The 13,701-nt window shown below is 39.1% G+C and overlaps 1 protein-coding gene across 4 annotated transcripts; it reads left to right on the top strand.

Moving 5' to 3' along the window:
- Positions 1–1,993: 1,993 nt before the first annotated feature.
- On the top strand, positions 1,994–12,525 carry LOC109084565 (GTPase IMAP family member 9-like). Of its 4 annotated transcripts, none has more exons than XM_042715986.1 (6): positions 1,994–2,132; positions 8,683–8,728; positions 8,812–8,850; positions 9,147–9,254; positions 10,750–11,388; positions 11,505–12,525. In XM_042715986.1, exons 2-6 carry the CDS (start codon positions 8,716–8,718, stop codon positions 12,293–12,295), a joined length of 1,590 nt encoding a protein of 529 aa, XP_042571920.1. In that variant the 5' UTR covers positions 1,994–2,132; positions 8,683–8,715; the 3' UTR covers positions 12,296–12,525. The 4 variants fall into 4 exon arrangements, with proteins under 4 accessions (XP_042571920.1, XP_042571912.1, XP_042571916.1 ...); XM_042715978.1 differs by having other exon boundaries at positions 9,144–9,254; XM_042715982.1 differs by lacking the exon at positions 1,994–2,132 and having other exon boundaries at positions 8,180–8,728; positions 9,144–9,254.
- Positions 12,526–13,701: the final 1,176 nt, after the last annotated feature.

Below are 13,701 nucleotides of genomic sequence, written 5' to 3'. Positions count from 1 at the left end.
AACCAAACATTAATTTTTTCATTTTTTCAGCTACTTCATAAATTAACAATTGCCATTTTCTTTCCTTTTTTCAAGTTTACTTTTGCTAAACTGTGACTTCAGAAATGATCATTTGAATAAATAAAATGGCCTAATGTTTCTGAAAGAAGTAAAATAATTTCACCATATTTCAGCGAGTCTCTCGTCCATCAGATGTGAAAAGATGGAAACAGAGAACAAACAGAGGAAGGAAATGTCAGATGTTTCCTCATGAACTCCTCATGAAATGTTTACCTGCTTCTTTCTCTGCATTTCTTTGCTTCTTTCTGCATCAAAACAATCAGCGTGAAACCGTTCCAAGAATGTAACTTTGTTACTTTAATACACCTATTCTGCAAAACCTTCAAACCAAACTAAAAGCACAACTAAAACAGGAGCCAGAAACACGGGCGTTGAGTTGGGAATTCTGGAGCAGTTACACAACAGTGATCTGAACAATTTAACACTAACACCCTCAAACAGACCTTAACAGCTGCTTACAAATGTGTGAAGATGGGTTAGTTACATACCATTTGAAAGCTTAAAACCTCAAAATTCATCCTGTGAAAACTATTTTGAAATCAGACATTGCGTTACCATGGAAATGGTACTTTAATTTTTTTTGGCGGTCTCCTCCCCCTAAGTGGGCGGTGTGTCATATTACGAAATGTATTACAGTATTTTACAATCAAAACTTTTTATAATCTTGACAAGTTACATATCATTTGAACGGTCTGAGTTTAAACGAATGCTCAAGATTCATTATTTGGTGGTAGAAGTGATAGAAGTAATGTTGACAGAAAGGTAGACATTTGTGACAGAAAAATGCATAAAAAAGTTTCAGTGGAGTTTTTTTTTTTTTATATCAACTTCAAATTTGGAATATAACTTATTTAGACATAAAGCTTTAATTTTATAACAATTTTAGTGTAAAACTTGTTATGAAAAATATTTATTTTATATAAAATAAAATAAAAATTGAACAGTGCATGCTGGCCACTACAGTGCATTTTCTTTACAGTAAATTTAAACTTCTATAACTTTTTGATACTTTCAAATTTTGAAATGATTCTACAATAAAATGCAGATAGTCTTCTTTAAAAAGAGTCAAACCTTAGGTCTGTACTACAAGTAATTATAACAATTTAAGTTTATATAGTGCACTTTTACGTCTATGTCTATATGGGAGTGACAATATTACTTTGATCACAGAAAAAAAGTTTTTTTTTTTTTTCTTTTTTTTTTTTTTTTTTTTTTTTGCTGTAGGTAAATATCAGTGATTCAGTATTAATCTGATATGAGTCTGTCTACAGCTCTTAAAACATAAACAATGTGTGTTACTATTTCTGTTAAAGGAAGTTTTCTTCTACTATTTGTTAAAAATGTAAATTCTAAGCAAGAAATATTAACACACATCCCTTCTGTCTTCATTATTTTGAAAGAAACTCAGATGCTGATGTGAAGTGAAACTGAAAGTAAACTCTGCTCTACAGGAAAAGCCTTGAATTACAGGAAAAAAAACAAACCATCGGGGGTGTGTGTGCCTGTGCGCGCGCTTGGGTGTGTGTGTCTGCGCGTGTGTGCGAGTTTCACCGTCAGTTAGTTTGCAGTTTAATTTATTTCTCAAAAACTGCACCAAACTACATATTGTCACGTTATACTGATTTATTTCTCGTCGTACTATGGCTATGCTAACTAATCCACATTTTATAAATCATTTAATTAACACTTCCTTTCTCTACCCGAAGAGCTGGAGATAAACAATATAATTCTGGTTAAATATTGTGGGCTGATTTGTAATATATCCTCAAGAACAGCTTAATTTGCCAAACCACTCCTTCACAACCATTTCGAAACGCAAGTTTTTTTTTTTTTTTTTTTTTTATTATTATATGCTTCTACATGCTTCCAGTTCACACTTGAACAATAGAAATACGAGCATGTTTCCTATCATGAATATGAAAGACGACAGAGCCAATGAGAGTTTATGAGGACACATGTAGCACCGCCTCAAGTGCAGCACAACCCTGTTCTCCAGCATCTTCTTCATCTGAACCTCTTCATCCTACATCCAGCGGATCTACCGCATAAACAGAGCAGAAGGAAAGAGTTCTGTGAGTATAATCTCTTACAGCTGCACGTTTCTTTCACAAACCTGTCGAATAGCTTGTTTTATAGTAGCATGCTTTATATGTGTCGCTGTTAATGGGTGAGACGCTCGCGCTTGGGCTCTGTTATACTCGCTCAAAACATTCGTATAATAACAGCTTCCTCTAAATTCAGATTAGCCTTCTCATTTCAGATAATGTATTCACAATGTGAGTACTGCACGAGCTTGCGAAACACAACGCTATGGGAGTTGGCCAAGTCTTAAAGTCACCACGAAATCAAAATCGACATTTTATTTAAACTGAATATTGCAGTATTTATTATAAACGATGAAATTTAATGGATGTGCCTCGTAATCTTTAATCAAAATATAACTTCCCCTCTGTCTTGCAGCTACTTCTCCTCTCTGATGACGTGTTTACTGGCAAGACATCATGTTCATTACTAATTTAATTAGCCTTTTGCTTAACTGATGTTATATGTTTTATATGATGTGAGTATTGTAACTGTAAGCTACAATACTCACAGAAAATGTTCCTGAAATCAGGGGCGTTTCTAGGAGTTTTATTTTAGGGGGGCTCATTTGCAGACCTACTCCCGCACGACAAGAAAAAAATGTGTATATCCATCTACAATGACATATAAATTATTATTATTATTATTATTATTGAGCTTTTTAGCCTTTATAATCAGCAATACGGTTGGTTATACATCAAGTCACCCCCTGAAAATTTATTTCATTTCAAATCATTTAACTAACCAGCTAATATTCATTAAGAATATAGACAAAACATGTATTAATGTAATTGTCTGTTGGCAACATGTTTAATCTGTTCTATATGTATTTCTATTTATTAAAATAACAACATGAATTATCAATTTGCCACTTCTATAAATCAGTTACTTAAAAAAAAAAAAAAAAAATCACAAATCCCTTTACTCTACTCGCCTCTTACTCTAATATACGGTGAATACTGGTAAAGTGGGACAATGGGTAAAGTGGGACAGTTAAGCTTAATAATTTATATCTTTACATGGATATGTTTTTTTTTACTAAAAATCAACACTGAGCTCATCAGTAGCAAGTGTGTGATAAAAAAAAAAAAAAATCTGTAGCTTTGACATCACTTCCGGGGTGTGGCACATCATATTTAACAACCTTGCAGTGAACTGTGATGGTAAGTAAAATGACATAGCATTCTGAGGTAAATAATGTAAAAATATATAAAATAAAACAACTCATGGATCATTTGTAATTGTTACATATTTTGTTATAGGATGTAATGGTGAATCAGAATTTTTAAAAATCACATTCATATTAATCTTCTCAAAAAGTAATTCCACAAATATTTCAGCACTTCACTACTTACAAATAACATATAAACAAATACAGACATAAAACACACTAAAAAAATGGAACAGACATAAAAGAAATTATAATAGAGGAATTGAGTTACCTTTTTATATGTCCCTCATACATAGTTAGTTAGCTAGATATTTCAACAAAGACTGACTTACACTACGCCAGCTCTCATGCAAAAAAAACAAAAAACCAAAAACAAGAAAGATGGAGGGTACAAGCTCGGATGGCCAGGACATTTGCAATATTTGTAAAGCCAAATTTGTTGATGCAAATGATCCAAAGAAGACAGAGGACTGAATAAAACGAACTCATTGAAAACACTGATTACAATACACTTGCAGCGAGGAGAATGGCCTCATTGAAGACAGGGAGGCGTTCACTTGCACTGGCTGTATTGACGTGTAGATTAACCTACCATACAGAAATTAAATTAAGCCTGTGTGCAATCAATTAATTCCTACAAGAAGAGATGTTAATGAAGGTTATTATTATTATTTTTTTTTTTAATTTGTATGAAATAAATTTGACCCAATATAAAATTTTGTGGGCAGGCGAGGGAGGGGTTGGGTTGAATTTGCTGTACCTGCACCCCTTCTTAAAAAAAGTGATGTTTATATTATTGTTGTTGTTGTTTATATTGTTGTTTATATTGTTATTGTGTATTTAATTTATAAGGCCTACACTTGAATAACAACTGAATGTGTTTTAAGTGTCCCAGTTTTCCAATAAAGGTGTCCCAGTTTGACAGTAGCGCCTTGAAAAATGTGGTTTTGGGGTCATTGTGTGTTTGAGGAAGAGTCATCCATCCTGTGTTTAATGTTTCTTTCTTTTTTATTGTCTATAGTATAGTAGAGCTCCTAAGCTATTTAGAATAGTATCATATGAGCGGCTAAGACATTTGGATCATAATAAAAAAGTATGCAGAATATAAATTATCAGAAAGTGTCCCACTTTACCAGTATTCACCCTACAGTATGTATCATGATACACTAATGATTCATTATTACTTAATACAAAATTATATTTAATAATACAAAACAAAATAACTCCACATGATGTTTCTCTCTCTGTGCCCTTTAGTGCTTTCAGAAAATGATGTGTGTCTTTAATCATTTCTGTGCATGGTTGCATAATGTAATGCCAAAATACACAATAATATGTTTTAAATTTTAAAAAGTAAATTACAATAAATTATGATCGTTTTCTAAAGTACGTTTTCATGGGTGTTAATCGCTTCATTTTTGTTGGAAGAAAAAACAACGATCACACTGTGATGAGGGCTGAAGGTGAACGCAGCGAAGACGTATTGGTATTGGATGAGAAACCGAACTGTGTATTGGTCCAGTAACATTATGTAAACTGCAATTACAAGAACTGCACCAATGCAGATGTCATATCATAGCAATCTATCAATAAATGCACACACACACACACACACACACACACACACACACACACACACACACACACACCTTGTACTCTCTGATGTTCGCTCTGATCGGCGCCCCTGCCGATTGAAAAATGCGCTGAATTCATGCAGACTCAGATCAGGGGAGGAGCCGAAACTTGACGCAGCTTGCGGCCGTTTCAAATGAGTTTTTAAAGGGGACTGAAGCGATTACAAATTAATTAATCAAATTATTTTTTAGGGGGGCTGGGCAGAAGTTTGAAGGCTGAAGCCCCCCTAAAAAGGGCCTAGTGACGCCCCTGCCTGAAATGCATTTATAAAATGTACCAGATAAACATCCTATAATGGTTACTCTTCTGATCAGGGCTGGTTTCTTCATTAGGGCGACGCGCCATCGAAGTGTGAAAAGGAGGTTTTTTTTCTAGCCTATCACATTCAACCACAGTGTTACACTAGCTGTCACTGTTCTAGACTGTTTGTTCTGTCCTGAGGTGCCGCTATGGTTTCTGGGCCCCCTAAACTGCATATTGGTAAAAATTGCCTACTAGGCCCCCTCTCCCTCGTCAGGCCCTTGGAATCGTTCTAGTTGGACTAGTCTATATTGCCTGAATAAAGCAAACCAGTGTTTCACCAGTAAAGTTTAGATAGATGGCAGTTGTAATGGAGATAAAGACAATTACAGTGACATACAGGAGTGGTGCATTACTAGACACACGTGAGTCGTGCAAATAAACAGACCGTGTATATGCGCGCTCTGATAGCTTTTTGCACGAGAACATTTCGGTACGGTCGCATGTCTGGCAAGTGTTTTATAATGGACACTCGCTGAAGAAGCCTGTGTCACAGTGTCTGGTTTGTGTATCCCTGGGTGTCCACTAGAGGTCTCACTTCCCCCTTAGCGTCACCCCACCTCAGAACTACATTTCCCTTAGTCTTGTCTGTTTCATCACTGCTCATTGCACTCAGCTGTCCCTGGTCATTAATCATTGCACTCAGCCAATTCCCCGTTAGTATTGTAATCACCTGTCTATAAATACCTGGTTTGTTTCTGTCTTTGTTACGGAGTCCTTGTTGTATGTCACCTTCTAGTTCGTGGTTCCTGGCCTGAGTTATGTTTCTTGTTTTGGACGGATTACCTGGATGTTGACCTTTGCCTGGATGGTTTCTGATTTTGGATTGCCTCAATAAACATACTGCACTTGGATCTACCTTTTTGTGTGCGTGTCGTGACAGAAGGACTCCGTCACAACCTAGATCCAGCGATATGTTTTTCGAGGATTCTCCCCCAGCCACAGAGCGGGTGAGGGAGCAGGTTTGAGGGAACTCGCCTGGTGGTCTTCCGGGGAACCAGGGGAGGTCGCCGAGGAGGGAATGGTCGAGAGGAGGTGCAACATCACTCTCAACCGTGGCTCCCCTTCGACCCTGGGCTCGTGGGGGACGGATCAGTGCCACTGTCTCACCATGGCGGACGGAGAGGGGAGAGGAAGCGCAAGTCCGCCATGGTGGCGCCACTGCCCACGATGGCCGCAGAGCCAGTGCCACGAGGCAGGATGGAGGCCGGACCAGCGCCACAGCACAGGATGCCGAGGCGGTGCCCGAGGCTGTTCCGGAGGTCGAGGCGGTGCCCGATGTTGTTCCGGAGGTCGAGGCGGTGCCCGATGCCGTTCCGGAGGTCGAGGCGGTGCCCGATGCTGTTCCCGAGGCCGAGGCGGTGCCCGATGCTGTTCTGGAGGTCGAGGCGGTGCCCGTGTTGTTCCGGAGGCCGAGGCGGTGCCCGATGCCGAGGCAGTGACCGATGCTGTTCCGCAGGTCGAGGCGGGGCCCGAGGCTGTGCCCGATGCCGAGGCGGTGCCCGATGCCGTTCCGGAGGTCGAGGGCGGTGCCCGATGCCGTTCCCGATGCAGAGGCGGTGCCCGATGTTGTTCCGGAAGTCGAGGCGGTGCCCGATGTTGTTCCGGAGGTCGAGGCGGTGCTCGATGCCGAGGTGGTGACCGATGCTGTTCCGCAGGCCGAGGCTGTGCCCGATGCCGAGGCGGTGCCCGATGTTGTTCCGGAGGCCGAGGCGGTGCCCGAGATGGTTCCGGAGGCCGATGCGGTTCCGGAGGCCGAGGCGGTGCCCGAGATGGTTCCGGAGGCCGATGCGGTTCCGGAGGCCGAGGCGGTGCCCCATGCTGTTCCGGAGGCCGAGGCGGTCCCCGATGCTGTTCCGGAGACCGAGGCGGTGCCCGATGCGCAGGCCGAGGCGATGCCCGTGTCCAGGGCCGTTCCAGAGGCAGTGTCCTTGTCCCATGCCGTTCCTGAGGCCGCTCCCAAGGCGGTGCCCGAGCCCGAGGTCGTGCCCGAGGTCGTTCCCGAGGCGGTGCCCGAACTCGAGGTCGTTCCCGAGGCGATACCCGTGTCCAAGGCCGTTCCCGAGGCGGTGCCCTTGTCCAAGGCCGTTCCCGAGGCAGTGTCCAATGCCGTGACCTGGCCATCGCCACAGTCTGCTCCTCACTGGCTCCCCGAATGGCAGGTTCCGTTCGGGCCACTCAAATGGCGAATTCCTCCCTGGCCGTCTGCACAACGAGAATGGCCTGATCCACCGTGGCCACCTGAACTGCCTGGTCCCTCGTGGTCCCCTGAACTTTCGGGTCCACCATGGCCCCCTGATCTGACCGAGCCACCTTGGCTGCCAGGGGAGCCATCGCTGCCAGTCCCAGTTCCCCTACACGGGCCTGGCCCGCCAACCCTCCCCCTGTTCTGCCTCCACCAGTCCACCTCCCTCCTGGTCTCGTTGTTTTGTTTTTGGTGTTTTGTTCTGGGGGAGCATCTGGAAGCTGCTCCTTAGAGGGGGGGGTAGTGTCACAGTGTCTGGTTTGTGTATCCCTGGGTGTCCACTAGAGGTCTCACTTCCCCTTAGCGTCACCCCACCTCAGAACTACATTTCCCTTAGTCTTGTCTGTTTCATCACTGCTCATTGCACTCAGCTGTCCCTGGTCATTAATCATTGCACTCAGCCAATTCCCCGTTAGTATTGTAATCACCTGTCTATAAATACCTGGTTTTGTTTCTGTCTTTTTTACGGAGTCCTTGTTGTATGTCACCTTCTAGTTCGTGTTTCCTGGCCTGAGTTATGTTTCTTGTTTTGGACGGATTACCTGGATGTTGACCTTTGCCTGGATGGTTTCTGATTTTGGATTGCCTCAATAAACATACTGCACTTGGATCTACCTTTTTGTGTGCGTGTCGTGACAGCCTGTTATTATAGGAGTTTGCGATGGTCAGTGGTGTTTATATACAAATGGGCATCAACACTCACTCTGACAGAGGAACTGTTCACTGCTCATGTTCAGCTGCTTTCAGATCGCCACATTTGATAAATTCAGAATGTTTTTATTTGCTTTTTTTAATTTGTCTTTTGCTTTGTTTAATAATTCTGAATGGATCCGTATATATTTATATACAGTCAGGTTCAGGCGAGTGTATAGTGGTCTGTTACAGAAAATGCTCTAAACACATGTAACATTTATTTTTTTCCTCTCAGTTTTTGTTTTTTTAAAAAAAAAATTATTTATCTTGAAAAAAAAAAAAATCTTGCAGAAAATATATATTTATGAGAATCATCCTTGAATTTAATCTTGAACTTGGTAAAACAATTATCTTTATTTAAAATGTTTCAAGTATTAATATTTTTCCTTTTGTTATACTGGGATAAATCATACTGGAATTTATTAAATATTCCACCAGCCGAAACTGTTTAAAGATCATGTGTGCTATGATAAATAAGTGACTGAATGATTTGCAGCTTTCTGAGAAGCCAAAATCAAGCAGAGAGAAAATGAATGACAGAGGTGAGTACTTACAGTACTTCATTTAGACACAAATGATCAGTACATTACATATCAATTTATCATATATATTGCTTTCTCCATAGTACCTCTGTTTTTAGATGAAGGTGCCAGTGATTCATTTGGTAAGATTTACTCTGTCTGGTTCATTGCTGTGTTTTTGTAGTCTTTAGTATAAAATGATTCATTTGATTTTAATTCTGTCACCCAAATTAAGATTGTCAATGCTAGAAAATCAACATCTGTCTTCATAGTAAATTAATTTAAAAATAATAAATTTTGTTTTGAAAATATGTCATGCCCTAAGTTGATGTGATGTAGTGAGCTACTTTCTGTAACTTTGTAGTGTTGTTAACTAAAGTTTTACAAGGTCAGCTTGGCTGAAGTTTAACTGTATCCATCTGTCACACCTGAAAAGTAGTTCTAGAAAGACAATCGTCTGCGGTGAGACGACGGACACTAAATCAGCCACACCGACATCACAACTCAGAGGATCATGGGAGGACACAGCGATCCACAGAAGACAGAAGTATTTATTTCACACTTACATTCATTGATCTCACAGACATACAGTACAGACCAAAAGTTTGGAAACATTACTATTTTTGATGTTTTTGAAAGAAGTTTCTTCTGCTCATCAAGCCTGCATTTATTTGATCAAAAATACAGAAAAAAAATGTAATATTGTGATATATTATTACAATTTAAAATAATCCTTTATAAATCAATCAAACATTAAAATACATTACCAAAGTTGGAAACAGTTCTGCTGCTTTTAGGATCATTATCACATGACCCTTTAGAAATCATTCTAATATGATGATTCATTACCAAAGTTGGAAACAGTTCTGCTGCTTAATATTTTTTCAGAACATGTGATACTTTTTTAGGATACTTTGATGAATAAAAAGTAAAAAAAAAAAAGAAGCTATGTTTTTTAAATATAAATATTTTGTAATAACAATATACACTACTGGTCAGTAATTTGGGGTCAGTAATTTTTTTTTTTCTTTTTTTAAAATAAAATCAATACTTTTATTCAGCAAGGATGTGTTAAATTGATAAAAAGTGATAGTAAAGAAAATAGATTATTAGAATTTATATTATTAGAATTTTTATTTTTTATTTTGAATAAATGCAGTTCTTTTTAACCTTTTATTCATCAAATATATTAGACAGCAGAACTGTTTTCCAACACTCATAATAAATCAGAATATTAGAATGATTTCTAAATGATCATGTGATAGACTGGATGTTACATGTGACACTGAAGGCTGGAGTAATGATGCTGAAAATTCAGCTTTGCATCACAGGAATAAATTATTTTTTTAAGTATATTCAAATAGAAAACTATTATTTTAAGTTGTAATAATATATCACAATATTACATTTTTTTTCTGTATTTTTGATCAAATAAATGCAGGCTTGATGAGCAGAAGAGACTTCTTTCAAAAACATTAAAAATAGTAATGTTTCCAAACTTTTAGTCTGTACTGCATGTCATCAAAGACAATCAAATTTGTAAAATGCAGTGCCATGTTTAAAGTATGCTAAACTTAATGAAATCATGATTAGAAGTGAGTAGAAGTGAAATGCTGAAAATAAGAGAAAGGTGTGGTTTTTTTTTAACTTAAATTTACAATAAGTGCCTCTGCTTGTTATTATAAGATAGTTAAAGTGATAGTTCACCCAAAAATGAAAATCATGTCTTCATTTACTGACCTTCCACTTGTGCCAAACCTCTATGAGTTTATTTCTTCTGCTGAACACAAAATAATAACAATTTTTTGAAGAGCAGTTGATTGTACATTGACTTCCGCTGTATTTGTGTCCACACTATGGTAGTCAATGGCTGCCGTCAATTGTTTGGTTACCAGTATTCTTCAAAATATCTTATTTTGTGGTTTGGAAAAAGTGGAGGGTGAGTAAACGATGACTGAATTTTCATCTTTGGAAGAATCTAATTATTTTGAACACTTTTAAAAAGCTTTGTCTAATCCCAGACATTATCATGTGATTGACAGGATCGGTTCCATCTGAACTCAGGATAGTGCTGGTGGGTAAAACCGGATCCGGAAAGAGTTCAGCGGGAAACACCATCCTGGGCAGGGAGTGTTTTATCGAGGCTGTTTCTCCAGGATCAGTGACTGAGACCTGTGAGAGAGGAGAAGCACAGATCGGTGAGCGGATCATCTCAGTCATCGACACTCCAGGCCTGTTTGATACACGGATGTCAGAAGGGAAAATGAAGGGTGAGATAGAGAGCTCTGTCTACATGTCTGCTCCCGGTCCTCATGCGTTCCTGCTGGTCATCAGACTGGGTGTGAGATTCACAGACGAGGAGAAAAACACAGTCAGATGGATTCAGAAGAACTTCGGAGAAGCAGCTACTCGATACACCATCCTTCTGTTCACTCACGCTGATTATCTCAAGGGAAAACCATTAGATCTGTATATCACTGAGAGTAAAGATCTCCAGGCTCTTGTAAATAAGTGTGGCGGCAGATATCACCCATTTAACAATGAAGACATGAGGAACCGCGAACAAGTCACAGAACTGCTGGAGAATATTGAGATCATGGTGGAGGAGAACGGAGGACAGCACTACACTAATGAGATGTACCAGGACGCTCAGAGAAACATACTCAGTAGAGCAGAGTTCTGTGAGTGTTTTTGAAACATAGTGCCACCACGATATAAACAGATGTTTGTGAATAAAACCTGTTTCACTTCATATGGAGTTGATGGTGTTGAGTATAATTCACATTCTGATTGACAGGGTCTGGAAATCCTCGTTTTGTGCTGCTCGGTAAAACTGGATCAGGAAAGACCAGCGCGGTAGAAACCATCCTGGGCCAAAGGAGATCTGAGAGATCTGACAGCAGCGGGCTGAAAGAAGCTTGTGTGTCTGGAAAGAGCATGACAATAATTGACGCTCCCGGACTGATTGATGCACCAGAAGAGAAGATGAAGGACGGAATCGAGAAGTTTGTCTTCATGTCTGCTCCTGGTCCTCACGTGTTTCTGCTGGTCATCAGACTGGACACCAGATTCACAGACGAGGAGAATAACACGGAGAGATGGATTCGTAAGAACATCGGAGAAGATGCTTTATGTCACACCATCATTCTGTTCACTCACGCTGATGATCTGAGGGGGAAAACATTAGATGAGTATATCAGAGAGAGAAGCTTTCTGCAGTCACTGGTTCACGGCTGCGGTGGCAGATTTCACTCATTCAACAATCAGGATAGAGACGATCACAATCAGGTCTCAGAGCTGCTGGAGAAGATCGAAAACACTGCAGAGAGAAACCGGTGGGAGTACTACACAAATGAGATGTTTAAAAAAATTATTCACAAAAAGACCTTTAAAGAAAAACTAGAAAAAAACCTAAATAAAGTCGCAGTCGGAGCTGTACCAGTAAGTGTAGGATCCGTAGCAGCAGGTGTGGCGCTGCTAGCAGAGCCGGTCATAGCACCAGTGCTAATAACTGCAGGAGTTGTGTTTGTGCTTGGAGTTGCTGGAGCCTTTGTCTGGACAAAAATTTTGCAAAAAATCTGTTTATGACATTGTGGAGAGCAGGGATTAAAGTTCTCCAAAATCCACTGAAAAAAAAAAAATTCTGCACTCTCACTAATTCTCTCATAATAACCATCGAAGTGCAGATCTGATATGAGCATCAGTACTGGATCCGTGCATTAGGTCTTAAAGTGACAGCAGCCTAATATACCTGCTTCTGCCTAATATACATTTTATTCTTAAATGGTGGTGTCTTATTTTATTGCAAAACAAGGTTACATGGGTAAACAAAAACAACAGAAACTTAACTATTTTATTTTCATTTTATTGTGTTTGCTTTTTAATTCCAGAACTGTTAGTCTTGAGTATTTAAATGAAGCGAGTTAAAGTAATATGAAGTAGTCTGACAAGAAAAAAACAAAAAAAAAAAAAAAAAAAAAAAAAAAAAAAAAAAAAAAAAAAAAAGAGAGATTTAGATGACACGTGAATTTTAATAAGTGGCCAAATTAATGTTTGAAATGTCTATTTTTAAATAATTAAAATCTGATCCTTTATGTATTTATTCATTTATTTTTCTCCACTGTGCTATTGTCACGATCACCAGCTGAAGTACATCCCGAACCACTGCCACTCAGTCGTTGACTTCTTTCCCCACAATCCTTTGCACTGACTCATCAGCCGTTGTTTTCTGTTTCGTTAACCCTGATTGTTCACCCTACATAAGCCTGGTTCATTCAGTTGTTCATTGCTAAGTTTTGTAGGTCTCATTATATCATTTCTAAGCCTTGTATGCTGGTTTTGATTATCAGCCTGTTGTTCTGGACCCTGTTAAGCTCAGCCCTGAGCTCAGTCTTGGTTTGGATTGTCTGTTTGTGTATGACTCTTGCCTGTTTTTTGGACTACGTCTGTGGATTAATCCTTCAGTAAATACTGTGTTTGGATCCTCAACCTTTGGGTCTCTGTGCAGTCCATGACAGCTATCATCAATGATGTGCTTTTTCAGTTTAATATTTGCAGTTAAATGTTGCTGATTTTGTAAAGTTGTTCTTTGTACTCAAATGTGAATAATAAACTGCAAAAGACTGCTTTTTGAATATGAATCCTGCATGTCTCTGTGTCAGACGTGTGCTTTCATCTACGACACATTCACTGTTTTCAGCATCTGTCATCTCAACTTTATGAAGACATGAACACATGAACTTTATCTCCAGAGCTGATCTGATAATAATAATACATTTATTTTTATACAGGCTAATAACTGATATAATTTATTTTTATAGCAATAACATTTTTTATTCCTTTTTAACAGTGAACCTCTGCTGTACAACACTTTGATTGCCAAAAACTAAAAGGAATTGTTACAATTTCATTTGATCCAATATTAAAATATTAAGTTGCTAATGTTTTATGCCTTCATTTGATTATCACTGTGTGTTTTTTATTATTATACATTT

Source organism: Cyprinus carpio, chromosome A3 (assembly GCF_018340385.1).
Source record: "Cyprinus carpio isolate SPL01 chromosome A3, ASM1834038v1, whole genome shotgun sequence".
Taxonomy (NCBI): domain Eukaryota; kingdom Metazoa; phylum Chordata; class Actinopteri; order Cypriniformes; family Cyprinidae; genus Cyprinus; species Cyprinus carpio.
The sequence above is the reverse complement of the archived record's forward strand: the minus strand, read 5'-3'. Positions and strand labels throughout refer to the sequence as shown.

What these genes read in the sequence shown, in the direction of transcription:
- LOC109084565 (XM_042715978.1), top strand. An exon ending in GCGATCCACAGAAGACAGAA is followed by an intron (nt 9,255 to 10,749) that starts GTATTTATTTCA and finishes TGTGATTGACAG; the next exon opens with GATCGGTTCCATCTGAACTC. An exon ending in ACTCAGTAGAGCAGAGTTCT is followed by an intron (nt 11,389 to 11,504) that starts GTGAGTGTTTTT and finishes TCTGATTGACAG; the next exon opens with GGTCTGGAAATCCTCGTTTT.